General features: G+C 42.4%; 4 protein-coding genes across 14 annotated transcripts in view; 3 read left to right on the top strand and 1 right to left on the bottom strand.

The window, feature by feature from the left end:
* Positions 1-27,019, bottom strand: part of LOC139576950 (citron rho-interacting kinase-like) — a 97,368-nt gene that overhangs the window by 67,233 nt on the left and 3,116 nt on the right. The window lies entirely within an intron of this gene.
* Positions 4,283-6,672, top strand: LOC139575347 (uncharacterized). Its single transcript, XM_071400269.1, has 8 exons — positions 4,283-4,300; positions 4,504-4,608; positions 4,761-4,827; positions 5,038-5,191; positions 5,471-5,507; positions 5,615-5,925; positions 6,338-6,620; positions 6,664-6,672. The coding sequence occupies exons 1-8, from the start codon at positions 4,283-4,285 to the stop codon at positions 6,670-6,672; spliced, it is 984 nt and encodes a 327-aa protein (XP_071256370.1).
* LOC139576952 (serine-rich adhesin for platelets-like) lies at positions 6,634-10,021 on the top strand. Its single transcript, XM_071403587.1, has 3 exons — positions 6,634-9,329; positions 9,513-9,594; positions 9,784-10,021. The coding sequence occupies exons 1-3, from the start codon at positions 6,690-6,692 to the stop codon at positions 9,900-9,902; spliced, it is 2,841 nt and encodes a 946-aa protein (XP_071259688.1). The 5' UTR covers positions 6,634-6,689; the 3' UTR covers positions 9,903-10,021.
* LOC139576918 (uncharacterized) lies at positions 18,773-25,582 on the top strand. Of its 5 annotated transcripts, none has more exons than XM_071403520.1 (8): positions 18,773-18,858; positions 20,371-20,475; positions 20,627-20,693; positions 20,904-21,057; positions 21,342-21,378; positions 21,487-21,797; positions 25,064-25,145; positions 25,345-25,582. In XM_071403520.1, exons 1-7 carry the CDS (start codon positions 18,841-18,843, stop codon positions 25,143-25,145), a joined length of 774 nt encoding a protein of 257 aa, XP_071259621.1. In that variant the 5' UTR covers positions 18,773-18,840; the 3' UTR covers positions 25,345-25,582. The 5 variants fall into 5 exon arrangements, 2 of the variants coding, with proteins under 2 accessions (XP_071259621.1, XP_071259620.1); XM_071403519.1 differs by lacking the exon at positions 18,773-18,858 and adding an exon at positions 19,950-20,174; XR_011675189.1 differs by lacking the exons at positions 20,627-20,693; positions 20,904-21,057 and adding an exon at positions 22,209-24,883 and having other exon boundaries at positions 18,786-18,858.

Raw genomic sequence — 27,019 nt, 5'->3', positions numbered from 1 at the left:
CTCTTCAACCATACAATGATCGTGACAAATTACTAACAATTGGATAACACGAAATTGGGGAGAAAGGGGGGTAAATTTAAAATAATAATAATAATAATAATAATAATATTGAAGGTCCCCAAGAACACAGTGGCCACCATCATTCTTAAACGGAAGAAGTTTGGAACCACCAAGACTCTTCCTAGAGCTGGCCGCCAGGCCAAACTGAGCAATCGGGGGAGAAGGGCTTTGGCCTGGGATGTGAACCTGATGGTCACTCTGAGCTCCAGAGTTCCTTTGTGGAGATGGGAGAACCTTCCAGAAGGACAACATCTCTACAGCACTCCACCAATCAGGTCTTTATTGTAGGAATTCCCCAGGGTAACTGTTTAGGCCACTTACCATTCTCAATTTTTACTAACGACATGCCACTGGCTTTGCACTGTAAATTACCTCTATAAAAACTAAGAATATTCCATTTCCTGAATGTATGCTTCTGGTTAAGCACTTTTTAAGCACTGAATAAGCACTTTGTGACATCTGCTGATGTAAAAAGGGCTTTATAAATAAATTGTACTGATTGATTGATGATTGATTGTATGAACTGGAGTAGCATATATCCATCATGTAAAATGAACAATGAGCACTGTCTCCATGGAGTATAGCACTGCAGCCTTAGGCAATGTATATTGTAGCCTGCATAGGAAGGGTATAAGAAGAGAAAGCCCTATACAAAAGCAGTTTTTTAGTGCTATTCATAATCATAATGAATTATGAAACTTTCTATTCTAATCAAACAATTAAGGTAATTAAACAATTAAGCTAATCAAGCGAAATGCAACAAATAAAGAATTCAAAAGAACAAAATATCCATTTCATGCCCACGTTGAGGGCTCACAATTAAAAAATAGTAATCAGACAAAGCCAAAGACTAGAGGCTCAAGTAGCACAACACGCCACAGCCGCTCAAACTTCCATGCTTTAGATCTTAATGCATGCTCCTTACAATACAGAATTAAAAACATAATTAGCAATTTGAAAATTCTCTACTCTGAGAACTTCTTTAATCACATAGTGGAAAACATAGAACCATACTGTGTGGATCACACAATATGTGTGTATTCTGGAATAAGACAAACCTATACATAGAGTTGGAGTCTGAGTGTGTGTGCACACAGCCACCTCTTTAACCACTCTTCAAAATATTTGGCAGCCTTTGAGATGGAGAGGCAGGAGAATGAGTGACAGAACAAGAGTCTAATAAAATAATGGCTTCTCTCCCACTCCTGCTCACAGCAGCAGTGCAGTGTAGCTTCAACAGCCATAGGCCCAGGGATTTCACATCACATTCCATGATGCAATGCAGAATACGGCTTCACACAGAACAATCACCAAACCCATAAGATAACACTTCACACAGCACAGCCAAACATCATGTATCACATGAAGAGGCATGTGCGTTCTCCGGACGTGATACCTTGTCACGGACCTGCTGTTTCGATCTTCGCTCTCACCCTCTCCCCCACCTCTCTCTCTCTCTCTTTCTCTTTCTCTCTCTCCCTCTCTCTCTACCACACCTGCTGTCTCGACCTCTGAATGTTCGGCTATGAAAAGCCAACTGACATTTACTCCTGAGGTGCTGACCTGTTGCACCCTCTATAACCACATAATTTTTTGACCCTGCTGGTCATCTATGAAGAACTTTGAACTACAGTACTTGAAGAACAATCTGGCCTTAATGGCCATGTATGCTTATAATCTCCACTGGCACAGCCAGAAGAGGACTAGCCACCCCTCAGAGCCTGGTTCCTCTCTAGGTTTCTTCCTAGGTTCCTGCTTTTCTAGGGAGTTTTTCCTAGCCACCGTGCTTCTAAATCTGCATTGCATGCTATTTGGGGTTTTAGGCTGGGTGTCTGAATCAGCACTTTGTGACATCTGCTGATGTAAAAAGGGCTTTATAAATAAATTGTACTGATTGATTGATGATTGATTGTATGAAATGGAGTAGCATATATCCATCATGTAAAATGAACAATGAGCACTGTCTCCATTGAGTATAGCACTGCAGCCTTAGGCAATGTATATTTGCATGGTACATAACATTATCTCATATCACATGCATGGCAAGACATGATTGATGTAATTAGATGCTCTGGAGAGACCCCACCCTCCTTCCCCAACACATGTAGAATGCTTAGAAACCACCAGAAACCTGTGAAATAGATCAACAGATGTTATTTTATCTCCTCTCAAGGTCTGTTGATTTACAGTATCTCAGAATCAGGAACTGTCATATCCCATGTGATATGTCAAAACAAGTTGATGCATGTGTTATCATGGTGCATTGGGTTTGTATTTGTATTTATTGTGGATCCCCTTTAGCTGCAGCAGCTACTCTTCATGGGGTCCAGTAAAATGAAGGCAGTTATACAATTGTAAAAACATTACTATACATTCACAACAGATTTCACAAAATCCATGTTCCTGTTTGAGTTCGGGGTAGGCTGTCAACAGCACGTACTGTGACACTATGATATGTATTCTGATTAAGTCAACAATACCTCTAGACATATCTGACGTCATGTATTTGATATCTTATGTGAAGGTTAATGTCCATATTGACATCAGTTCATTGTGTTTGAGGACGGTTCACTGACGGGTTTTCAACGGATAAGATTAGATTAGACTAGTTTAACAGTTACAAAGCAGCTACAGTAGCCTATCAGAACAGCTGCAGTAGCCTATCAGAACAGCTGAGGTAGCCTATCAGAACAGCTGCAGTAGCCTGTCAGAACAGCTACAGTAGCCTATCAGAACAGCTACAGTAGCCTATCAGAACAGCTACAGTATTAGAGGCGCAGACCCTTAATTAACGGGCTACACATAATGGCTTACGACAGCCAGGTAAGGTTAATTTTAGCCTACGTTTAACGAGCTTTAGAGTTTTCCTAATTCCATCTTGTTCTAATAGCAAGTCTGCCTTAAGTGCAGAAACCGTGGTTGATATTAGAAAATAAGTATGATTGGAAGTTTAGGCAAGTAATTCAATTGGGTAATTGTTGTGGGATGTTAGCATACCATACTGCGCGTGTAGCATTAGTGCCATGGAGGATTGTGCAGGCCGGCAGGTTGCTACAGTTTCCTAGTAGCATGTATGCTTTAGGGATCAGATCTGGCTGACTTTTTCACCTGAACTGCTCATTGGCTGTCCGTAATGAGCCCAGCAAGCAGGATGTGTAGCTGGGCTCTGCAATAACTAGCTACCAGAGCAATTACAAATAACTATTCTTGTTTTAATAGCGTCATTACAACTAGCAACATGACAGTCAGTCACCTCAGTAGAAACGCTATGTGTTGGATTCGTCCATGTCTTGCTAAATTACCTAGCTACCATAACAGCTGTGGAGAATTTATACTGCAGTTTTAAGGGATCTCTCTGAAGGTTTTAGATGATACAGTGGTGCTTCGTCCTCTGGATGAAGAATCATACATCTCGACTTGGCTTCATTGCATTATTATTTGGGAAACGTTGACATGCCATTTGTGTTGACAGATGGATGAAAATAATGTAATTATAATATCTTTATACATAGGCTAGCAGGAAAATCCGCATGAGATACCCATAGAACTGAGCCCTGCTCCATTTCAGCACCATGCCGCGGTCTCAGGTGCTGCCCAGACTCGAAACATTTCAGCACCATGGCACGGTCCCCTGACGCCTAGAAACGTGTCAGCACTATGCAGCGGACAATAGTGCTGAAATAGTTAAAGCCCCCTAGAACGTCATTGATTTTAAATTATTGTAAGTGCAAGTGGTTATCATTTATGGCCCCTAGAACGTCATTGATTTTAAATTATTGTAAGTGCAAGTGGTTATCATTTATTGCATGTCCTAGTTTTGCAGCTTTGCAACCTCAGAATTATAGCTAATGGATTGCAGCGAGTTACGTGTTTGTGCATGGTGATGAATGAAGATGCTTGATAAACCATAAATGAAACGCAACAACGTGCACTTACAAAAATGGTCGTTTGGCAGAACTTTGACAAGCTATGATCTGTTTTCTAATGACATTGACAATTCATATAGACATTAGACTTAGGCCTAATTGTGACATCATGTGTGTATGACATCTTTGAAGAATGCCCTGGCTTCAGCCAATCGGAATCGAGTATTCAACAATGCTTTGACATAATTCAAGGACGTTCATATTCACTTCAGTTGTCTGCCGATGGTTCACTGACGTTTTTTCAAAGGAGTTATTAGTATTACCTCTAAACAGCCTACAACAATAAGCTACACATCATGTCAGACGACAGCAAGGTATGGTTCATTTAGCCTATTTTGAGTTTAGAGGAGAAATTACTAACAATATAGTAGGTCACTACCACAGCAATAGGTCTCACTGGTTTGATCCATGGACTGAAATCTGACCACTATTGCCGTTTTGTTTAAAATAGGAGAGAATAAGTTGTTTCATAAAGTCACAACCTAGGACTGATATTGACCTCTCATTTATCCACCAGAACGTGAATTCGGAGGATCAACCGGATGACCAAAATAAAGTTGTGGAGAATATGAAGGATGAAACAGAGACACATGAGACCAACAAGAACAGGACAGGAGGCAAGGTAAGAAATATGCTGTCCTTTACACATCCTCTGCCTACTTAGGCACAGATCTTGGGATTAGTTTACTATCACTAAATCCTAACCTTAAAGCATTAGGAGACACTACACTGACCTTAGATCTGCTATGAGACCTATAATCTGTTGTCATGTAGGCTAAACGTAAGTCCAGTGGCCGTGCCAAGAAGACTTCCGTGGAGGAGGACAGCAGCATTGGTGCAGGTCCGAGATTACTTCATGTTGGGTGCAGGTTGTGTTCAAATTCATCAGCACTGATCTGAGAAGATAGTATCTATATAGATGAAAGCAATATAGTGGAGGCCTGCAGAGAGATGTGCTTTTACCTGTCCAGTGCAATCAAATCACTAAAGGTGAAGGAAATTAGGAATAAAGTTCAGATTCAACTTTAGATTTCTCTTTGCGGTTTCCCAGAGTCTTCTCAGACACCCGGGTGTGGTTTCCGGGAAAGGGGATCTATCATTGAGCAGCTGGAGAAGGAGGCTCAGAGGACTCTAATGCCTTCTCTCAAGATTGGGACATGCTGTGCCCCAATCCTCCTCTCTTTCCTGAGGAGTCTAACTGATGAGCAAGTCCCATGTCTTTTTCCAACCTCACATACAACTACTCTGAATTTATAGTCATAGTGCACCTTCTAACCACAAATGGGATTTTAAACACTACACCTAACCCTAACATCACCGTAACCACACCCCTAACTCTTCCTGTAAATCAATAACAAAATGGCTCATGTACTTGCTAATAGCTTAATTAAATACACTTTTATTTTCCCTAACATGGCTATCTAGTGACTCCATTAAATCAACATCAGTGTGCAGCTAAAATATGTTTCCTTTCTTTTCTCTAGCCAATGGAGAGTGATTCAGCATGGCATGAAAAATAACGTAAGTCTCTCCACATAAGGTTCTGGTCAAAAGTTGTGCACTATATAGGGAATGGTGTCATGGAATTGGTTGATTGGCAAAAACATTACTCTGTTTGTTGGTCATAGCTGACATTCGAGCAGCTCTCCATGCTGTGTCTGAAGATTGTTAAGGTCGTGACCCAGACAGCCCTCCGCATTCTCCTACCAGCGCTAGCTCGTATCATGGGGGTGAACCTGAGGAGTGGGGCAACCTCCCCAGAATCCCAGTGCTCTCTGACAGGGTCTGAGGATTCCTTAGGCAGTCTGGATGAGAGAGAGAAAAGGCTGCTGATCAGTGAGATGAACTACTGGACTAAGGAGAGGAGGAGGAATGGCAGTGCAGGGTGCCGCCAAAAATCCACTCGCAGAACCTCATCATCATGCTGGTCGCCTAAGAGGTATGTTCACAGCAATATTTGAACTTAATAATTTCAAGGACCTGACCCATACTTATCATAAATTATTAACTTGGAATTCATACCTTGTAGTTTTAAGTTCTGGTCAGAAATGTTGCCCCTGAGGGGGTGGGTCCAGGTGAAAGTAATTTTTAACTGGGTAAGCCATAAAGTAATCTATGAATAAATAGATCAGGTACATGCCTTTCAGAATTAGTCAAATTCTGATGTCGTATAAACATAAAAATCAGACAAAAAATTGTGTCAGTTGGCTTTAGGCTTCTAGAACTACGATGGTATGAGAAGTAAACCATCATTGCTCTAATTTGGTTTTCAGGCTCACTAATGACCCAGATAAGATACCAGTTGGTCACATTTGCATGGCATAAGTGGTGATTGTGTGTTTATCTTCAAGGTCCCAGACCTCATTGCAGAGCTTGCCTGCAACTAGAGAGGCTCCCCTCATGGAGGAGCCTCTGAAGGCTCTTTTTGGGGTAACGGAAGAGAGCCTCCTGATATCCCTGGTTGAGGGTCACTCCAACCCCAGCTCCTCCGAGTTGAGCTGTGCTATCGTGGGAGAGGTAGTACACCAGCTTAACTCTGGCCTCTCAGTGGCCATTCAGGCCAGCTCGGGGAGTTTCCCCCCTATGGACAGGCAGGACATAGCAGCAGGCAAGGAGGTCATTCGGGTAGCCTCGGTGCATATCCTGGCCGAGCTACAGAGCAAAACGTCTGAGCCAGAGTGGGTAGGGTTTATCGAGCCCCTCATGGACCCTGTGACCGATGATGTGCTGGATGCCATTGTCGGCACAATGGACAAAATGGCACAGGACTTCAGCATCCTCTTGGATCTGGCCAAGAAGATGACAATCTTGGGGTCTAAATTTCTGACCAATCTTCAATGTGACCTTGATGTTGAGTGTCCATCTGGGAAAGAAGGAACCACTCACTTTCTCAAAGAGACTGGATCCTCTACCAGTGTGGTGGCCAGAAAGCTTCAGACCCTCTCTAGCCCCGACTTTCAGTCTAAAGCCCTCAAGGCGGTGAGCACCATCCTTACAAGGAAAGTCAGTAGCTCTTCTGGCATGGCTCCTTCCTCTAGGCCTTCTAGTGCTGCTCCTAGCCTTACTGAAGCACCCCTGAATATCAGCTCTACAGCCCTGACATCTGTAACCTCCACTGCCACAGTGATTGTTAAGGCATTTGTGGGAGGCATGGAGACGATAGCATCATTTGAAGGCACATGTGAAGCAGTTGATTGGCCAGTTCCTGTAAATGATCACAAAACAGGGTCTTCACAGAAGATAACCTTCTCTCCAGCCCGCACACTCTACGGCCTTATACGAGCAAAGCTGAGGGACCTTTTAACTCCATCCGCTCGAGAAGAAGGTGTGGCTAAGGATGCTTCTCTTCAGGAGTCTTCAGACACCCTGGAAAAGGCAACTGTTTCAACTGTTGAGGTCCAGTTACCCAGCACCAAACTTAGTAGAGTTCCCAGTGAGAGCCAACCAATACCAGCTCTGTGTCTCTCCAATCTGGATACCAGTACTCAAGAAGTTCTTAGCAGTGTTTTTTCCATCTACAAGTCAGAGTTATCAAAAGTGGAGAGTAAATCCTTGGCCGTTGTCAGTTCATCTGATGAGTCCCTAGAGGCTTGTTGGTTTGTTGATGGTGTCCTATCAAAGCTGGATGACTATACTATTTCCCAGTCACCCTCACCCAATGAAGACTTGAGTGTGAGTACTCTATATTCTCAACTGAGCTCAGAAGAGAGTGTCAGAATCACACAGTCCTCTACTAGTCTGAGTCAGAGCATTAAGAAGCTCTCTAGCAATGACTTTCAGACTCAGGCAGAAGAGGCAGTGAGTAAAGTGCTGATGAGATCCAGTCATTCCTTTATCACACAGATCAGCCATACTGGTCTTCAGAAAAGTCCGCAGGCTGGCTTATCATCTAGCTCGCCATCAGAGATTGCCTCCATGTCCTCTCAAAATACAGCCTCTGGATTAGTGGAAACCTTTGTCAAAGGAATAGCGACTATTTTCCAGAAAAATGAGTCCACTGGCACTGTGCTACTGGAAAGAAGTGGGAAAGTTTCGCAGTGCTCCCACGGGGGCTCCCAACTGGATGATACTGAAATGAGTGTTAAAATATCAGACGAGAAGCTTTGGTCAACAGCTAAGACCATCTGCGTCAGTATGAAGAACACACTTAAGGATTTCTTCACAGGGCTGAAGCCATCCGGATCCGAAAGGACAGAAAATGCTTATTCCAAAGAGACCCTTGGGGAAATCCTGGTTGCTATCCAGAGTGAAATCTCAAACTTAGGGCGAATGAAGGATTCCAGAGAGCTCCTTCAGATCAACGATATGGTAGGAACTATGCTGAAGGAGGTTGAGAAAAGTGAGGATGACAGTGAAGAAATCTGCCAAGACATCCCTAGAACCTGTTCATCTTTATCCACTTCTTTAAAGGGTCGCAGTTCCTTGTCCAGCTCTTCAAAGGGTCCTAGGTCAGAGTGTGAGTTAGAGATCAACCTCCCTGGCACTCCCATCCCTGACGAAGTGCCTTTTGATCTGACCTGCCCCATAGTCAGGAGCTCCTGCATCGACTTCAGGGACTCTAAAATGCCAGAGATTTCTACAAGTGACCTAAAGACAAAGATGATGGCACACACAGGTGAACCCCTGCATCGTAACAGTCCAATGACTGACAGCAGCCGACCACCGAGTGCTAAAGCCTCTTTTCGATCCTCCACTCCGTCTTTCACCAGCAAGGGAACCTCTTTGGTACCAAAGGGAGATGGGATTGACATTGAAGAGAAGGAGGTGTGCATCCCCAGCAGCTCTGGCCATCTGAGGGAGCTCTTAATCACCCCGGACATCAGCAGTGCTACTGCATTCCTACTGCAGTACTTGATGGACTCCAGCAAAGATGATGTCATGTGTTTGGTCACCATACTGGTGATACGGTTGCTATCGAAGATCAGACCCTCAGCCCTAGATGGACCCTCCCAACAGGCAGCAGACATGACAGAAACATCTCAGCAACTCATCAGACAAGTCCTGTCTGAGTTCTGTGCTGCATCCAGATTCTCCAGGACACAGACATATTCCCAGAACCTGCACATCCACAGAGTGTTCAGAGGTGTACATAAAAACCTCATGGAGGAGTTTGGCTCTTATAACACCCTGCAAGCAGCTATTTCCTCCCAGGACCCTGCATTTGACAGAGTCCTGGTAAAGTCCTTGACCCAGCAGTTGGTACAGGGATGCAAGGAGGCGTCAAGACCAGCTTCTGCTGCAACAAACCCATCAGACCAGGCTGAGACAGAGAGGGGGGCTGAGCAGAAAGCAAGAAGGAGCTTCCTTTGCTTTTCAATGACCAAACTCAGGATCAACTTCAAGGTATAGCAGGGAGTTAGCATTTTTTGTTGTTGTTCCAGTTAGGTGCTGATGTTATTGATGTGGCTATGATGAGACAAATACATGCGATAAATATGTTTTATTCATCACTAAATTGTTGCCTTGGATTCAGAAGTGTTTATTTATATATTCTCTGTACCATTTTCTTTACCTTTCTCCTGTTAGCATTCCAAGAGAGGAAACAAAAAGGACTGCCATTCAGTCCAGGAACAGACTGAGATTCCCTCTACTGATGGACATTGCATAGGTAAGGATGTTTTAGAGCTCTGCTATAGCTTGTAGTTTTGTTTAGGTGTGTGTTAGAAACATAGAGTATGCCTACCAAACTCATAGCACTGTTATTTTTCAAAGTTATTATACTGTATTTCTCTCTCTCTCTCACTCTCGCTCAATTTCTCTTTCTCTATTACCCCATCCATTTCTCTTGTGTTTCTAGCTCCAGTTGGAGAGGTTTCACCCTCCATATCTCAGCCTATCAAAAAACGAACCTTGATTGTCAGGGTCTTTTCAGCAATGATGAAGCCATTCAGGCGCTTCACCAAGAAGAACCTGTAACCTGTTACGCTGCATGAAGAACTACTTTTGTAACAGCAAGACTTTTGACAAGAGGAATTTCTGCATGTTTACCCTTTCAAAGTCTATTTGATCAAATAAATGCAAATTATTTTACAAGACTTTCAAGTGTTTTGGATGATTGATAGCACTGAAGCAGCTTTTCTCAGAGAAATGTACTAGTTCCCCCTTGGTTACACATTTATTGTGCAGTTTTTGAGTTGGCAGGACTTGGGGTGGCAAGTAGCCTTGTGGTTAGAGCGTTGGGCCAGTAACCAAAAGGTTGCTAGATCAAATCCCTGAGCTGACAAGGTAAAAATCTGTCATTCTGCCCCTGAACAAGGCAGTTAACCTGCTGTCATTGTAAATAAGAATTTGTTCTTAACTGACTTGTCTAGTAAAATATAATAACCAGAGCTTGTCTCTAATACAATAGTTGCTGCATAGACCGTCAGATAACCAGATGTTCTCTATTCATTTAGTTAGATTGATAAGAGCTTATTAGCAGCAAGGGGAAAACACACAGAGGAGAATTAGCTATCTGCAGCTAGATCAACCCTCTGAGATGTTTTCTGTATGTTGAATATATAAGGTCCAGCAGTTGACAGTGTATATCAGAGCAAAAACCAAGCCACGAGGTCGAAGGAATTGTCCGTAGAGACATGATTGTGTCAAGGCACAGATCTGCTGAAGGGTACCAAAACATTTCTGCAATATTGAAGGTCCCCAAGAACACAGTGGTCTCCATCATTCTTAAACGGAAGAAGTTTGGAACCACCAAGACTCTTCCTTGAGCTGGCCGCCAGGCCAAACTGAGCAATCGGGGGAGAAGGGCTTTGGTCAATTCAAAAATGTTTCTCTATTCTGAGAACTACTTTTAATCACAGAGTGGAAAACATAGAACCATACTGTGTGAATCACAATTATGGGTGTATTCTGGAATAAGACAAACCTATAAATAGAGTTGGAGTCTGAGTGTGTGTGCACACAGCCACCTCTTTAACCACTCTTCAAAATATTTGGCAGCCTTTGAGATGGAGAGGCAGGAGAATGAGTGACAGAACAAGAGTCTAATAAAAGCATGGCTTCTCTCCCACTCCTGCTCACAGCAGCAGTGCAGTGGAGTAGCTTCAACAGCCATAGGCCCAGGGATTTCACATCACATTCCATGATGCAATGCAGAATACGGCTTCACACAGAACAATCACCAAACCCATAAGATAACACTTCACACAGCACAGCCAAACATCATGTATCACATGAAGAGGCGTGTGTGTTCTCCGGACGTGATACCTTGTCACGGACCTGCTGTTTCGATCTTCGCTCTCACCCTCTCCCTCTCTCTCTCTACCACACCTGCTGTCTCGACCTCTGAATGTTCGGCTATGAAAAGCCAACTGACATTTACTCCTGAGGTGCTGACCTGTTGCACCCTCTATAACCACATAATTTTTGGACCCTGCTGGTCATCTATGAAGAACTTTGAACTACAGTACTTGAAGAACAATCTGGCCTTAATGGCCAAGTACGCTTATAATCTCCACCGGCACAGCCAGAAGAGGACTAGCCACCCCTCAGAGCCTGGTTCCTCTCTAGGTTTCTTCCTAGGTTCTAGCTTTTCTAGGGAGTTTTTCCTAGCCACCGTGCTTCTAAATCTGCATTGCATGCTATTTGGGGTTTTAGGCTGGGTGTCTGAATAAGCACTTTGTGACATCTGCTGATGTAAAAAGGGCTTTATAAATAAATTGTACTGATTGATGATTGATTGTATGAAATGGAGTAGCATATATCCATCATGTAAAATGAACACTGTCTCCATGGAGTATAGCACTGCAGCCTTAGGCAATGTATATTTGCATGGTACATAACATTATCTCATATCACATGCATGGCAAGACATGATTGATGTAATTAGATGCTCTGGAGAGACCCCACCCTCCTTCCCCAACACATGTAGAATGCTTAGAAACCACCAGAAACCTGTGAAATAGATCAACAGATGTTCTTTTATCTCCTCTCAAGGGCTGTTGATTTATAGTATCTCAGAATCAGGAACTGTCATATCCCATGTGATATGTCAAAACAAGTTGATGCATGTGTTATCATGGTGCATTGGGTTTGTATTTGTATTTATTGTGGATCCCCTTTAGCTGCAGCAGCTACTCTTCATGGGGTCCAGTAAAATGAAGGCAGTTATACAATTGTAAAAACATTACTATACATTCACAACAGATTTCACAAAATCCATGTTCCTGTTTGAGTTCGGGGTAGGCTGTCAACAGCACGTACTGTAACACTATGTTATGTATTCTGATTAATTATTATTTTTATTTTATTTTATTCATAATACAAAAATCAACTTACATTGCTAGATCAAACATGTCTAGCAAACCAAACACAGGTATTAACAATACTCAAACATACAAAAAATATCAATAAAAATAAAATAAACAATTTAAGTGCAATTATATTCACGCTGAAAATATCTTATTATAATGATTCATGAAGATGTTATTCTTGTTGTTATTCACTAGGGTTAATGTTTTAATAAGATAATTAAATTCAATCAGAAAAATTGGTAATTTTGGTATAGAATTTTGGAATCTTTGTTTGTGTATAAAGTATTTGGCAACAATATGTTACTATCATTGCAATGTTAAAAATATAGGCATTGTTCATAATGGTAAATAAGTACTTTGCAAGGTTTTCCCAAAATTCTGACACAAATTTACATTCAAAGAACAAGTGAGACAGATTCTCACCTTTTTCACAGAAAACACAGATATCATCAATAGCCACAAATTTGGAAATCATAGAATTACATGGATATATCTTATGTAAAATGTTGAAGTGCACTTCCTTAACTTTGTTTGGTATACAGTATTTGTAAGGCCTTAACCATGCATTTTTCCAGACAATGTCAGGAATAAGCATGTTCCAGAAAAACTAAAGCTTAAAGCCATTAAAGCTTGTTGGTGAAACCTAGCCAATTTAGCAGGTAATCTTTCAGGAATATAATTACATTTCAGTAAAAATTGAAGTCCTCCCAATTTATTAAACATTATTTGGAATGAAATACCATATTGAATCAATATCGATCAAACATGTTTTCAACCAGTTTATCTTGAAAGTGTTATTTATGTCAACAAAATCCAACACTTCTAGACCGCCTTCGGCTCTTTTGTTAGAAAGGACAGATTTTTTTAGTATGTGAGACTTATTTCTCCAGATGAAGTCAAGAAAGGTCTTATTGATCTCTTTACAAGTAGCTGGATTTACACATAACGATAATGAGGGGTACACAAAACGAGACAGTCCCTCTGCCTTGGACAGAAGTACTCTCCCAAGTATAGAAAGATCTCTTTGTAGCCAATTATTAAATATATTTTTAGTTCTCTTAATTTTAGGAGAGAAATTCAAATGTTGTCTGACTAAGTGTTTTTTTGACAGATGTATTCCTAAATATTTAACACAGTCCTTTACAGGCATATTTTCAATTTCTTTATCATCAGAGTCAAATAAACATAAGATTTCACATTTAGAAACATTCAGCATTAATCCTGATGCAATAGAAAATGCAGTTATAGCATTAAGGGCATGTGCGACCTGGTCTTTGTCTCTTAAGAAAAGAGTAGTATCATCAGTCAGTTGGGAAATTTTTATTTCTTTGTTAAAAATGGTTAAGCCATACAAATTTGCATCATTCAGAATATCTAGAGATAGAAGTTCCACAACCAAAATAAATAAAAATGGCGAAATTGGGCATCCCTGTCGTACACTTCTGTTGATACTAAATATTTTGGAAGTATTAAGGTTTAGTAGCACAGAACTATTTATATCTTTGTAAAACATGCGAATTACTCTAATAAAATTTTCACCAAATCCAAAAAGTAAAAGAGAAATTCATGTTCAATTGTGTCAAAGGCTTTACAGAAGTCCAGAAATAGGACAACCGCATCTGAGTCAATTGCATCTGAATAATCTATAAGGTCCAAGACTAAACGAATGTTAGAGCTTATGTGACGGCCCTTCATAAATCCTGTTTGAGTCTCATTTATAATGGTATCTATTCCTTTCTTTAATCTTTTGGCATAAACCAGAGCAATCAATTTGTAATCAACATTTAATTAATCCATGCATTTGTTACTTCTAGGTTAGACTACTGCAATGCTCTACTTTCCGGCTACCCGGATAAAGCACTAAATAAACTTCAGTTAGTGCTAAATACGGCTGCTAGAATCCTGACTAGAACCAAGAAATTTGATCACATTACTCCAGTGCTAGCTTCCCTACACTGGCTTCCTGTTAAGGCAAGGGCTGATTTCAAGGTTTTACTGTTAACCTATAAAGCGTTACATGGGCTTGCTCCTACCTATCTTTCCGAGTTGGTCCTGCCGTACATACCAATACGTACGCTACGGTCACAAGACGCAGGCCTCCTAATTGTCCCTAGAATTTCTAAGCAAACAGCGGGAGGCAGGGCTTTCTCCTATAGATCTCCATTTTTATGGAACAGTCTGCCTACCCATGTGAGAGACGCAGACTCGGTCTCAACCTTTAAGTCTTTACTGAAGACTTATCTCTTCAGTAGGTCATATGATTGAGTGTAGTCTGGCCCAGGAGTGTGAAGGTGAACGGAAAGGCTCTGGAGCAACGAACCGCCCTTGCTGTCTCTGCCAGGCCGGTTCCCCTCTCTCCACTGGGATTCTCTGCCTCTAACCCTGTTACAGGGGCTGAGTCACTGGCTTGCTGGTGCTCTTTCATGCTGTCCCTAGGAGGGGTGCGTCACTTGAGTGGGTTGAGTTACTGACGTGATCTTCCTGTCTGGGTTGGCGCCCCCCCTTGGTTTGTGCTGTGGTGGAGACCTTTGTGGGTTATACTCGGCCTTGTCTCAGGATTGTAATGTTGGTGGTTGAGGATTTCCCTCTAGTGGTGCGGGGGCTGTGCTTTGGCAAAGTGGGTGGGGTTATATCCTTCCTGTTTGGCCCTGTCCGGGGGTTTCTTCGGATGGGGCCACAGTGTCTCCTGACCGCTCCTGTCTCAGCCTCCAGTATTTATGCTGCAGTAGTTTATGTGTCGGGGGGCTAGGGTCAGTTGGTTACCTGGAGTACTTCTCCTGTCTTATCCAGTGTCCTGTGTGAATTTAAGTATGCTCTCTCTAATTCTTTCGTTCTCTCTTTCTCTCTGAGAACCTGAGCCCTAGGACCATATGTCAGGACTACCGGGCATGATGACACCTTGCTGTCCCCAGTCCGCCTGGCCTTGCTGCTATTCCAGTTTCAACTGTTCTGCCTGCGGTTACGGAACCCCTACCTGTCCCAGACCTGCTGTTTTCAACTCTTAATGATCGGCTATGAAAAGCCAACTGAGATTTATTCCTGATTATTATTTGACCATGCTTGTCATTTATGAACATTTTGAAAATCTTGGCGCTCTCTAATTTTCTCCTTCTCTCTTTCTTTCTCTCGGAGGACCTGAGCCCTAGGACCATACGTCGGGACTACCGGCCGTGGTGACTCCTTGCTGTCCCCAGTCCGCCTGGCCTTGCTGCTATTCCAGTTTCAACTGTTCTGCCTGCGGTTATGGAACCCCTACCTGTCCCAGACCTGCTGTTTTCAACTCTTAATGATCGGCTATGAAAAGCCAACTGAGATTTATTCCTGATTATTATTTGACCATGCTTGTCATTTATGAACATTTTGAAAATCTTGGCTCTCTCTAATTTTCTCCTTCTCTCTTTCTTTCTCTCGGAGGACCTGGGCCCTAGGACCATGCGTCGGGACTGCCGCCCGTGGTGACTCCTTGCTGTCCCCAGTCCGCCTGGCCTTGCTGCTATTCCAGTTTCAGCTGTTCTGCCTGCGGTTATGGAACCGCCACCTGTCCCAGACCTGTTGTTTTTCAACTCTTGATGATCGGCTATGAAAAGCCAACTGAAAATTATTCATGATTATTATTTGACCATGCTTGTCACTTATGAACATTTTTGAACATCTTGGCATAGTTCTGTTATAATCTCCACCCGGCACAGCCAGAAGAGGACTGGCCACCCCTCATAGCCTGGTTCCTCTCTAGGTTTCTTCCTAGGTTTTGGCCTTTCTAGGGAGTTTTTCCTAGCCACCGTGCTTCTACACCTGCATTACTAGCTGTTTGGGGTTTTAGGCTGGGTGTCTGTACAGCACTTCGAGATATTAGCTGATGTACGAAGGGCTATATAAAATAAAATTGAATTGAATTTAATAAAGTAATTGGTCTCCAATTGTCAATGAGAGAAGGGTCTTTATCAGGCTTCGGAATCAATGAAATAAGGCCCTGTTTCATAGTGGAGACCATTTCCCCATTTTGAATGCAATCTTGAAACATATTGAAAATCGGGTCTTCTAGCAACTCCCAAAACTGTCTATAGAATTCAACTGACAGGCCATCGGGGCCAGGTGATTTCCCTTTTTTCATTGAATTCAGAGCCTCTCTAATTTCTCCAATTGACACAGGTGAATCGCAAACTGAGTGGAAATCATCCTCAATTACAGGGACATAATTCTGAATGTGGCAAATGTAGCTTTCACAACCATCTTCCTGAAATTGAGAGCTGTAAAGGTTTTCATAAAAGGAATTGACAAATGATGATATTGTAATGGGATCTTTGCATAAAACATCGTTAATTTTGAGTGGAGTTATAGATTTTCTTTTGTAGTTTCTCTTTTCAAGTGCAAAAAAGTAACTAGTGTTTCTTTCCCCCTCTTCAATCCATTTTGCTCTGCCAGATTTGTGTAAGTCTGTTCTAATTCTAGTTGTAAAGAACTGAACACAGACTCCTCTTCTTCAGATAGATTATCTTTCTTTAGAAAACTGTCAAGCTTGCTCATCATCTCCTTTTCTCTATGGTTCTTTAATTGCATCAGCTCTTTGGCGCGTTTAATGGCTACCACTCTGACTTTATATTTGAAAAATTCCCATCTACTTCCATGACCCAAGTCTTTTCTTGCAAAAATATCTTTAGCTAATGATTTGATGTTTTCAATGAGAGCAGTATCTTTAAGAAGTGCATTGTTTCATTTCCAAAACCCTCGAGTACCTTTAGATTTTTTACTAGCTTGTAAATTCAGGGAAATCAAGTGATGATCAGAAAAGGGAGCCAACTGATGATCTACATCTATAACAAATTGTAACAAAAAAGGGGAAATTAGGAATAAATCTATTCTAGATTTACGTGACATAGTTTTGTTGGTCCAGGTATAACCCTTAGCATCCGGATTGAAATAACGCCAGGCATCCTCAACACAGAGATCCTTGCATAATGTAATAATAATGTTACTATTTTGAGGGTTTTGACTCGTTCTAGGAGGAAAACGATCAGCAGATGCATCAGGTGTTTCATTAAAATCTCCTGAAATAATTAGAAAAGCCTGAGTATTTGTTGCTTAAATCCTGTACTTTCCTGGTAAATTGAGTAAAAAGGGTCTTATTAGGAGCATGTGAGTTACGTCCGTATACATTACAGATGATGAAAATAGCATTGTCATGTTTAACAGTTACTATGACCCATCTGCCGTCTTGTGAAGATGTGGATTCTAGAATGTCACCTTTAAACTTGTGAATAAGTGTCAAAACACCAGCAGAATGATTTGATCCATGACTGAAATAGGCCATATCTCCCCATTGTGCTCCAAAATTTCAAATCACTTTCACCCGAATGAGTTTCCTGAAGAAGGACAAAATCTGCGTTCCTGCGTTTACAGTATAAAAATAAAACTTTCCTTTTTGTAGGATTTCTCAAACCCCTAGCATTCAGACTAACGATATTGAGTGAATTGAAAACGAACTCCTGCATTAAAAAAGACAAAACACAAATTAGATAACAAGTATTAACGTGAACAGTAAAACAAACAGTGAACTTTGAGAGGATTACTCCGACGGAAAACTACGCTCAGCTGAGGTAGCGGTGGTTAACAGAATAACAAATCTATTTACTTCCTTTTCTTTGGCAAGTGTTCGTCAGTTGTAGTTCGAACGGTACATTTATTATTGGCAGTACATTAACTGTACTCATGTTAGTACTCACAGTTCCAATTTGGTTAATGTCAACAGAGTTACCCAGTAATCATTCTTCCTTCGAATAAACGCGTGTGGGCCCTTGAACCCCGCCTTCTTTCCTTCTTGTCGCGCCTTCTGTATAAGCGGCCACAGTTTCTCTCTGGCAGTCTGATCCTGCGGTATCAGAGCTTCTTTGATGCGGAGTTTCTTCTCGTCCAGAAACGTGTTCCCCTTGGCCATTTTCCATATGATTTCCCTGTAATGGCGCATAGTTAAGCGCAAGATGATATTGCGAGGGGGTCCATCAGATCTTCGTTTCCCAAGTCGATGTACCACATCAATCACGTCTCTTAGCCTGTCTTTGATGCATGGTGCCACTTTTCCCAGGATATTAATGACTACTTCTCTAATATCCTCTCCCTCTTTCACACCTTGGATTTTCAGATTCCACCTGCGAGTACCTTTGAAGTTCAGCTACATTCTCACACAACTCATTATTTTTGGATTGCATTTTCTTCAACTCTAAACTTATCCCATGTCCATAAAAAAAAGTTATAGTTAGTTTCTTTCAATATTAATCGCCAATATTTGACTGTTAACCACCTAACCCTCAATATTGCTTTGAAGAGCAAGAAAACAGACCCTCTCACAGCGACGCCATCTTGGCCTCCATCCTGTATTCTGATTAAGTCAACAATACCTCTAAGCATATCTGACGTCATGTATTTGATATCTTTATGTGAAGGTTAATTTCTATATTGACATCAGTTCATTGTGTTTGAGGACGGTTCACTGACGGGTTTTCAACGGATAGATTAGATTAGTTTAACAGTTACAGAGCAGCTACAGTAGCCTATCAGAACAGCTACAGTATTAGAGGCGCAGACCCTTAATTAACGGGCTACACATAATGGCTTACGACAGCCAGGTAAGGTTAATTTTAGCCTACGTTTAACGAGCTTTAGAGTTTTCCTAATTCCATCTTGTTCTAATAGCAAGTCTGCCTTAAGTGCAGAAACCGTGGTTGATATTAGAAAATAAGTATGATTGGAAGTTTAGGCAAGTAATTCAATTGGGTAATTGTTGTGGGATGTTAGCATACCATACTGCGCGTGTAGCATTAGTGCCATGGAGGATTGTGCAGGCCGGCAGGTTGCTACAGTTTCCTAGTAGCATGTATGCTTTAGGGATCAGATCTGGCTGACTTTTTCACCTGAACTGCTCATTGGCTGTCCATAATGAGCCCAGCAAGCAGGATGTGTAGCTGGGTTCTGCAACAACTAGCTCCCAGAGCAATTACAAATAACTATTCTTGTTTTAATAGCGTCATTACGACTAGCAACATGACAGTCAGTCACCTCAGTAGAAACGCTATGTGTTGGATTCGTCCATGTCTTGCTAAATTACCTAGCTACCATAACAGCTGTGGAGAATGTATACTGCAGTTTTAAGGGATCTCTCGGAAGGTTTTAGATGATACAGTGGTGCTTCGTCCTCTGGATGAAGAATCATACATCTCGGCTTGGCTTCATTGCATTATTATTTGGGAAACGTTGACATGCCATTTGTGTTGACGGATGGATGAAAATAATGTAATTATAGTATCTTTATACATAGGCTAGCAGGAAAATCCATGCCGCGGTCTCAGGTGCTGCCCAGACTCGAAACATTTCAGCACCATGGCACGGTCCCCTGACGCCTAGAAACGTGTCAGCACTATGCAGCGGACAATAGTGCTGAAATAGTTAAAGCCCCCTAGAACGTCATTGATTTTAAATTATTGTAAGTGCAAGTGGTTATAATTTATTGCATGTCCTAGTTTTGCAGCTTTGCAACCTCAGAATTATAGCTAATGGATTGCAGCGAGTTACGTGTTTGTGCATAGTGATGAATGAGGATGCTTGATAAACCATAAATGAAACGCAACAACGTGCACTTACAAAAATGTTCGTTTGGCAGAACTTTGACAAGCTATGATCTGTTTTCTAATGACATTGACAATTCATATAGGCATTAGACTTAGGCCTAATTGTGACATCATGTGTGTATGACATCTTTGAAGAATGCCCTGGCTTCAGCCAATCGGAATCGAGTATTCAACAATGCTTTGGCATAATTCAAGGACGTTCATATTCACTTCAGTTGTCTGCCGATGGTTCACTGACGTTTTTTCAAAGGAGTTATTAGTATTACCTCTAAACAGCCTACAACAATAAGCTACACATCATGTCAGACGACAGCAAGGTATGGTTCATTTAGCCTATTTTGAGTTTAGAGGAGAAATTACTAACAATATAGTAGGTCACTACCACAGCAATAGGTCTCACTGGTTTGATCCATGGACTGAAATCTGACCACTATTGCCGTTTTGTTTAAAATAGGAGCGAATAAGTTGTTTCATAAACCTAGGACTGATATTGACCTCTCATTTATCCACCAGAACGTGAAATGTGAGGATCACCCGGATGACCAAAATAAAGTTGTGGAGAATATGAAGGATGAAACAGAGACACATGAGACCAACAAGAACAGGACAGGAGGCAAGGTAAGAAATATGCTGTCCTTTACACATCCTCTGCCTACTTAGGCACAGATCTTGGATTAGTTTACTATCACTAAATCCTAACCTTAAAGCATTAGGAGACACTACACTGACCTTAGATCTGCTATGAGACCTATAATCTGTTGTCATGTAGGCTAAACGTAAGTCCAGTGGCCGTGCCAAGAAGACTTCCGTGGAGGAGGACAGCAGCATTGGTGCAGGTCCGAGATTACTTCATGTTGGGTGCAGGTTGTGTTCAAATTCATCAGCACTGATCTGAGAAGATAGTATCTATATAGGTGAAAGCAATATAGTGGAGGCCTGCAGAGAGATGTGCTTTTACCTGTCCAGTGCAATCAAATCACTAAAGGTGAAGGAAATTAGGAATAAAGTTCAGATTCAACTTTAGATTTCTCTTTGCGGTTTCCCAGAGTCTTCTCAGACACCCGGGTGTGGTTTCCGGGAAAGGGGATCTATCATTGAGCAGCTGGAGAAGGAGGCTCAGAGGACTCTAATGCCTTCTCTCAAGATTGGGACATGCTGTGCCCCAATCCTCCTCTCTTTCCTGAGGAGTCTTACTGATGAGCAAGTCCCATGTCTTTTTCCAACCTCACATACAACTACTCTGAATTTATAGTCATAGTGCACCTTCTAACCACAAATGGGATTTTAAACACTACACCTAACCCTAACATCACCGTAACCACACCCCTAACTCTTCCTGTAAATCAAGAACAAAATGGCTCATGTACTTGCTAATAGCTTAATTAAATACACTTTTATTTTCCCTAACATGGCTATCTAGTGACTCCACTAACTCAACACCAGTGTGCAGCTAAAATATGTTTCCTTTCTTTTCTTTTCTCTAGCCAATGGAGAGTGATTCAGCATGGCATGAAAAATAACGTAAGTGTCTCCACATAAGGTTTCTGGTCAAAAGTTGTGCACTATATAGGGAATGGTGTCATGGAATTGGTTGATTGGCAAAAACATTACTCTGTTTGTTGGTCATAGCTGACATTCGAGCAGCTCTCCATGCTGTGTCTGAAGATTGTTAAGGTCGTGACCCAGACAGCCCTCCGCATTCTCATACCAGCGCTAGCTCGTATCATGGGGGTGAACCTGAGGAGTGGGGCAACCTCCCCAGAATCCCAGTGCTCTCTGACAGGGTCTGAGGATTCCTTAGGCAGTCTGGATGAGAGAGAGAAAAGGCTGCTGATCAGTGAGATGAACTACTGGACTAAGGAGAGGAGGAGGAATGGCAGTGCAAGGTGCCGCCAAAAATCCACTCGCAGAACCTCATCATCATGCTGGTCGCCTAAGAGGTATGTTCACAGCAATATTTGAACTTAATCATTTCAAGACCTGACCCATACTTATCATAAATTATTAACTTGGAATTCATACCTTGTAGTTTTAAGTTCTGGTCAGAAATGTTGCCCCTGAGGGGGTGGGTCCAGGTGAAAGTAATTTTTAACTGGGTAAGCCATAAAGTAATCTATGAATAAATAGATCAGGTACATGCCTTTCAGAATTAGTCATATTCTGATGTCGTATAAACATAAAAATCAGGCAAAAAAGTGTGTCAGTTGGCTTTAGGCTTCTAGAACTACGATGGTATGAGAAGTAAACCATCATTGCTCTAATTTGGTTTTCAGGCTCACTAATGACCCAGATAAGATACCAGTTGGTCACATTTGCATGGCAAAAGTGGTGATTGTGTGTTTATCTTCAAGGTCCCAGACCTCATTGCAGAGCTTGCCTGCAACTAGAGAGGCTCCCCTCATGGAGGAGCCTCTGAAGGCTCTTTTTGGGGTAACGGAAGAGAGCCTCCTGATATCCCTGGTTGAGGGTCACTCCAACCCCAGCTCCTCCGAGTTGAGCTGTGCTATCGTGGGAGAGGTAGTACACCAGCTTAACTCTGGCCTCTCAGTGGCCATTCAGGCCAGCTCGGGGAGTTTCCCCCCTATGGACAGGCAGGACATAGCAGCAGGCAAGGAGGTCATTCGGGTAGCCTCGGTGCAGATCCTGGCCGAGCTACAGAGCAAAACGTCTGAGCCAGAGTGGGTAGGGTTTATCGAGCCCCTCATGGACCCTGTGACCGATGATGTGCTGGATGCCATTGTCGGCACAATGGACAAAATGGCACAGGACTTCAGCATCCTCTTGGATCTGGCCAAGAAGATGACAATCTTGGGGTCTAAATTTCTGACCAATCTTCAATGTGACCTTGATGTTGAGTGTCCATCTGGGAAAGAAGGAACCACTCACTTTCTCAAAGAGACTGGATCCTCTACCAGTGTGGTGGCCAGAAAGCTTCAGACCCTCTCTAGCCCCGACTTTCAGTCTAAAGCCCTCAAGGCGGTGAGCACCATCCTTACAAGGAAAGTCAGTAGCTCTTCTGGCATGGCTCCTTCCTCTAGGCCTTCTAGTGCTGCTCCTAGCCTTACTGAAACACCCCTGAATATCAGCTCTACAGCCCTGACATCTGTAACCTCCACTGCCACAGTGATTGTTAAGGCATTTGTGGGAGGCATGGAGACGATAGCATCATTTGAAGGCACATGTGAAGCAGTTGATTGGCCAGTTCCTGTAAATTATCACAAAACAGGGTCTTCACAGAAGATAACCTTCTCTCCAGCCCGCACACTCTACGGCCTTATACGAGCAAAGCTGAGGGACCTTTTAACTCCATCCGCTCGAGAAGAAGGTGTGGCTAAGGATGCTTCTCTTCAGGAGTCTTCAGACACCCTGGAAAAGGCAACTGTTTCAACTGTTGAGGTCCAGTTACCCAGCACCAAACTTAGTAGAGTTCCCAGTGAGAGCCAACCAATACCAGCTCTGTGTCTCTCCAATCTGGATACCAGTACTCAAGAAGTTCTTAGCAGTGTTTTTTCCATCTACAAGTCAGAGTTATCAAAAGTGGAGAGTAAATCCTTGGCCGTTGTCAGTTCATCTGATGAGTCCCTAGAGGCTTGTTGGTTTGTTGATGGTGTCCTATCAAAGCTGGATGACTATACTATTTCCCAGTCACCCTCACCCAATGAAGACTTGAGTGTGAGTACTCTATATTCTCAACTGAGCTCAGAAGAGAGTGTCAGAATCACACAGTGCTCTACTAGTCTGATTCAGAGCATTAAGAAGCTCTCTAGCAATGACTTTCAGACTCAGGCAGAAGAGGCAGTGAGTAAAGTGCTGATGAGATCCAGTCATTCCTTTATCACACAGATCAGCCATACTGGTCTTCAGAAAAGTCTGCAGGCTGGCTTATCATCTAGCTCGCCATCAGAGAGTCCAGTCCTCTCAAAATACAGCCTCTGGATTAGTGGAAACCTTTGTCAAAGGAATAGCGACTATTTTCCAGAAAAATTAGTCCACTGGCACTGTGCTACTGGAAAGAAGTGGGAAAGTTTCGCAGTGCTCCCACGGGGGCTCCCAACTGGATGATACTGAAATGAGTGTTAAAATATCAGAGGAGAAGCTTTGGTCAACAGCTAAGACCATCTGCGTCAGTATGAAGAACACACTTAAGGATTTCTTCACAGGGCTGGAGCCATCCGGATCCGAAAGGACAGAAAATGCTTCTTCCAAAGAGACCCTTGGGGAAATCCTGGTTGCTATCCAGAGTGAAATCTCAAACTTAGGGCGAATGAAGGATTCCAGGGAGCTCCTTCAGATCAACGATATGGTAGGAACTATGCTGAAGGAGGTTGAGAAAAGTGAGGATGACAGTGAAGAAGTCTGCCAAGACATCCCTAGGACCTGTCCATCTTTGTCCACTTCTTTAAAGGGTCATAGTTCCTTGTCCAGCTATTCAAAGGGTCCTAGGTCAGAGTGTGAGTTAGAGATCAACCTCCCTGGCACTCCCATCCCTGACGAAGTGCCTTTTGATCTGACCTGCCCCATAGTCAGGAGCTCCTGCATCGACTTCAGGGACTCTAAAATGCCAGAGATTTCTACAAGTGACCTAAAGACAAAGATGATGGCACACACAGATGAACCCCTGCATCGTAACAGTCAACAGGCAGCAGACATGACAGAAACATCTCAGCAACTCATCAGACAAGTCCTGTCTGAGTTCTGTGCTGCATCCAGATTCTCCAGGACACAGGCATATTCCCAGAACCTGCACATCCACAGGGTGTTCAGAGGTGTACATAAAAACCTCATGGAGGAGTTTGGCTCTTATAACACCCTGCAAGCAGCTATTTCCTCCCAGGAGCCTGCATTTGACAGAGTCCTGGTAAAGTCCTTGACCCAGCAGCTGGTACAGGGATGCAAGGAGGCGTCAAGACCAGCTTCTGCTGCAACAAACCCATCAGACCAGGCTGAGACAGAGAGGGGGGCTGAGCAGAAAGCAAGAAGGAGCTTCCTTTGCTTTTCAATGACCAAACTCAGGATCAACTTCAAGGTATAGCAGGGAGTTAGCATTTTTTGTTGTTCCAGTTAGGTGCTGATGTTATTAATGTGGCTATGATAAGACAAATACATGCAATAAATATGTTTTATTCATCACTAAATTGTTGCCTTGGATTCAGAAGTGTTTATTTATATATTCTCTGTACCATTTTCTTTACCTTTCTCCTGTTAGCGTTCCAAGAGAGGAAACAAAAAGGACTGCCATTCAGTCCAGGAACAGACTGAGATTCCCTCTACTGATGGACATTGCATAGGTAAGGATGTTTTAGAGCTCTGCTATAGCTTGTAGTTTTGTTTAGGTGTGTGTTAGAAACATAGAGTATGCCTACCAAACTCAGCACTGTTATTTTTCAAAGTTATTATACTGTATTTCTCTGTCTCTCTCTCTCGCGCTCTGGCTCTCGCTCAATTTCTCTTTCTCTCTTAGCCCATCCATTTCTCTTGTGTTTCTAGCTCCAGTTGGAGAGGTTTCTCCCTCCATATCTCAGCCTATCAAAAAACGATCCTTGATTGTCAGGGTCTTTTCAGCAATGATGAAGCCATTCAGGCGCTTCACCAAGAAGAACCTGTAACCTGTTACGCTGCATGAAGAACTACTTTTGTAACAGCAAGACTTTTGACAAGAGGAATTTCTGCATGTTTACCCTTTCAAAGTCTATTTGATCAAATAAATGCAAATTATTTTACAAGACTTTCAAGTGTTTTGGATGATTGGTAGCACTGAAGCAGCTTTTCTTAGAGAAATGTACTAGTTCCCCCTTGGTTACACATTTATTGTGCAGTTTTTGAGTAGGCAGGACTTGGGGTTGCAAGTAGCCTTGTGGTTAGAGCGTTGGGCCAGTAACCAAAAGGTTGCTAGATCAAATCCCTGAGCTGACAAGGTAAAAATCTGTCATTCTGCCCCTGAACAAGGCAGTTAACCTGCTGTCATTGTAAATAAGAATTTGTTCTTAACTGACTTGTCTAGTAAAATATAATAACCAGAGCTTGTCTCTAATACAATAGTTGCTGCATAGACCGTCAGATAACCAGATGTTCTCTATTCATTTAGTTAGATTGATAAGAGCTTATTAGCAGCAAGGGGAAAACACACAGAGGAGAATTAGCTATCTGCAGCTAGATCAACCCTCTGAGATGTTTTCTGTATGTTGAATAATGTGTGGTATGAGTCAGTCCTTTTGCAGGGGAGGAGAGCACAGAGAGGTTTCACCCCAGTCTTGGTGTTGCTCTACATTCAAGCTGCAGGGTGACCAGGGGCCACAGGTGCTACTGTAACGTATGGGCTGTAGGCGGCAGTGAATCACTAACATGTTACAAATGTACATCAGTTGCACAGATTCTGTCAAGTTACCAGTTCTAGTTTCCCTACCTAACCCTATCAGGTCCCATCCCTAAACCCTAAAACTGACACTGTGATTGTTTTCTATTGCTAAGCCCCTGGTCACGACATCAGCAACTCAGAAAACCTGATGCCATATGGGTACATTCATTTGTACCTCAGACAGACTCTTTACAAAGGAACTATTTAGACGTAGAGACATCACACAAAGAGGATCAATCAGCAGGGATAAGCAGGCTTTTGGAAATGACACTTGAGGGTATGGGAGAGCTACAGCAGCAGAGCTCTCCTCTCATCACGACTCACATTAACATGCATGGATTTGCGCTAGAGCGCAGCTACACCACCTGGCTCTATCTGCTCACCGCCTTCAGCCCTTTCTCTTTCTCCAAGTCACATTTCACACTGTTTTGCACCGCTTCCTGTCTACAGGTAAACACAAGTGCAAATTCACATATTCCTCTCTTGACAATTCCTCTTCCCTACCCCACACTTCTTTCATTATATGGATACTCCCTAAATCCGTTCCATATTTTCCATATGCTGCATATTCCATATGCAGTGCCTTCAGAAAGTATTCACACCCTTTGCCTTTTTCTCCATTTTTTTTGTGTTACAGCCTGAATTTAAAATGGATTAAATTGAGATTTTGTGTCACTGGCCTACACACAATACCCAATAATGTCAAAGTGGAATTATGCTTAGAAAAATGTCAATAAGTATTCAACCCCTTTGTTATGGCAAGCCTAAATACGTTCTGGAGTAAACATTTGCTTAACAAGTCACATA

The sequence above is a fragment of the Salvelinus alpinus genome, chromosome 5 (assembly GCF_045679555.1).
Source record: "Salvelinus alpinus chromosome 5, SLU_Salpinus.1, whole genome shotgun sequence".
Classification (NCBI taxonomy): domain Eukaryota; kingdom Metazoa; phylum Chordata; class Actinopteri; order Salmoniformes; family Salmonidae; genus Salvelinus; species Salvelinus alpinus.
This window is presented reverse-complemented; position numbering and strand designations above follow the sequence as displayed.

What these genes read in the sequence shown, in the direction of transcription:
- LOC139576952 (XM_071403587.1), top strand. Translation starts at nt 6,690, where the DNA reads ATGGACCCTGTGACCGATGATGTGCTGGATGCCATTGTCGGCACAATG. An exon ending in AACTCAGGATCAACTTCAAG is followed by an intron (nt 9,330 to 9,512) that starts GTATAGCAGGGA and finishes TTCTCCTGTTAG; the next exon opens with CATTCCAAGAGAGGAAACAA. An exon ending in TACTGATGGACATTGCATAG is followed by an intron (nt 9,595 to 9,783) that starts GTAAGGATGTTT and finishes TTGTGTTTCTAG; the next exon opens with CTCCAGTTGGAGAGGTTTCA.
- LOC139575347 (XM_071400269.1), top strand. An exon ending in AGAACAGGACAGGAGGCAAG is followed by an intron (nt 4,609 to 4,760) that starts GTAAGAAATATG and finishes GTTGTCATGTAG; the next exon opens with GCTAAACGTAAGTCCAGTGG. An exon ending in CTGAGGAGTCTAACTGATGA is followed by an intron (nt 5,192 to 5,470) that starts GCAAGTCCCATG and finishes TCTTTTCTCTAG; the next exon opens with CCAATGGAGAGTGATTCAGC.
- LOC139576918 (XM_071403520.1), top strand. An exon ending in CTGAGGAGTCTTACTGATGA is followed by an intron (nt 21,058 to 21,341) that starts GCAAGTCCCATG and finishes TCTTTTCTCTAG; the next exon opens with CCAATGGAGAGTGATTCAGC. An exon ending in AGCATGGCATGAAAAATAAC is followed by an intron (nt 21,379 to 21,486) that starts GTAAGTGTCTCC and finishes TGTTGGTCATAG; the next exon opens with CTGACATTCGAGCAGCTCTC.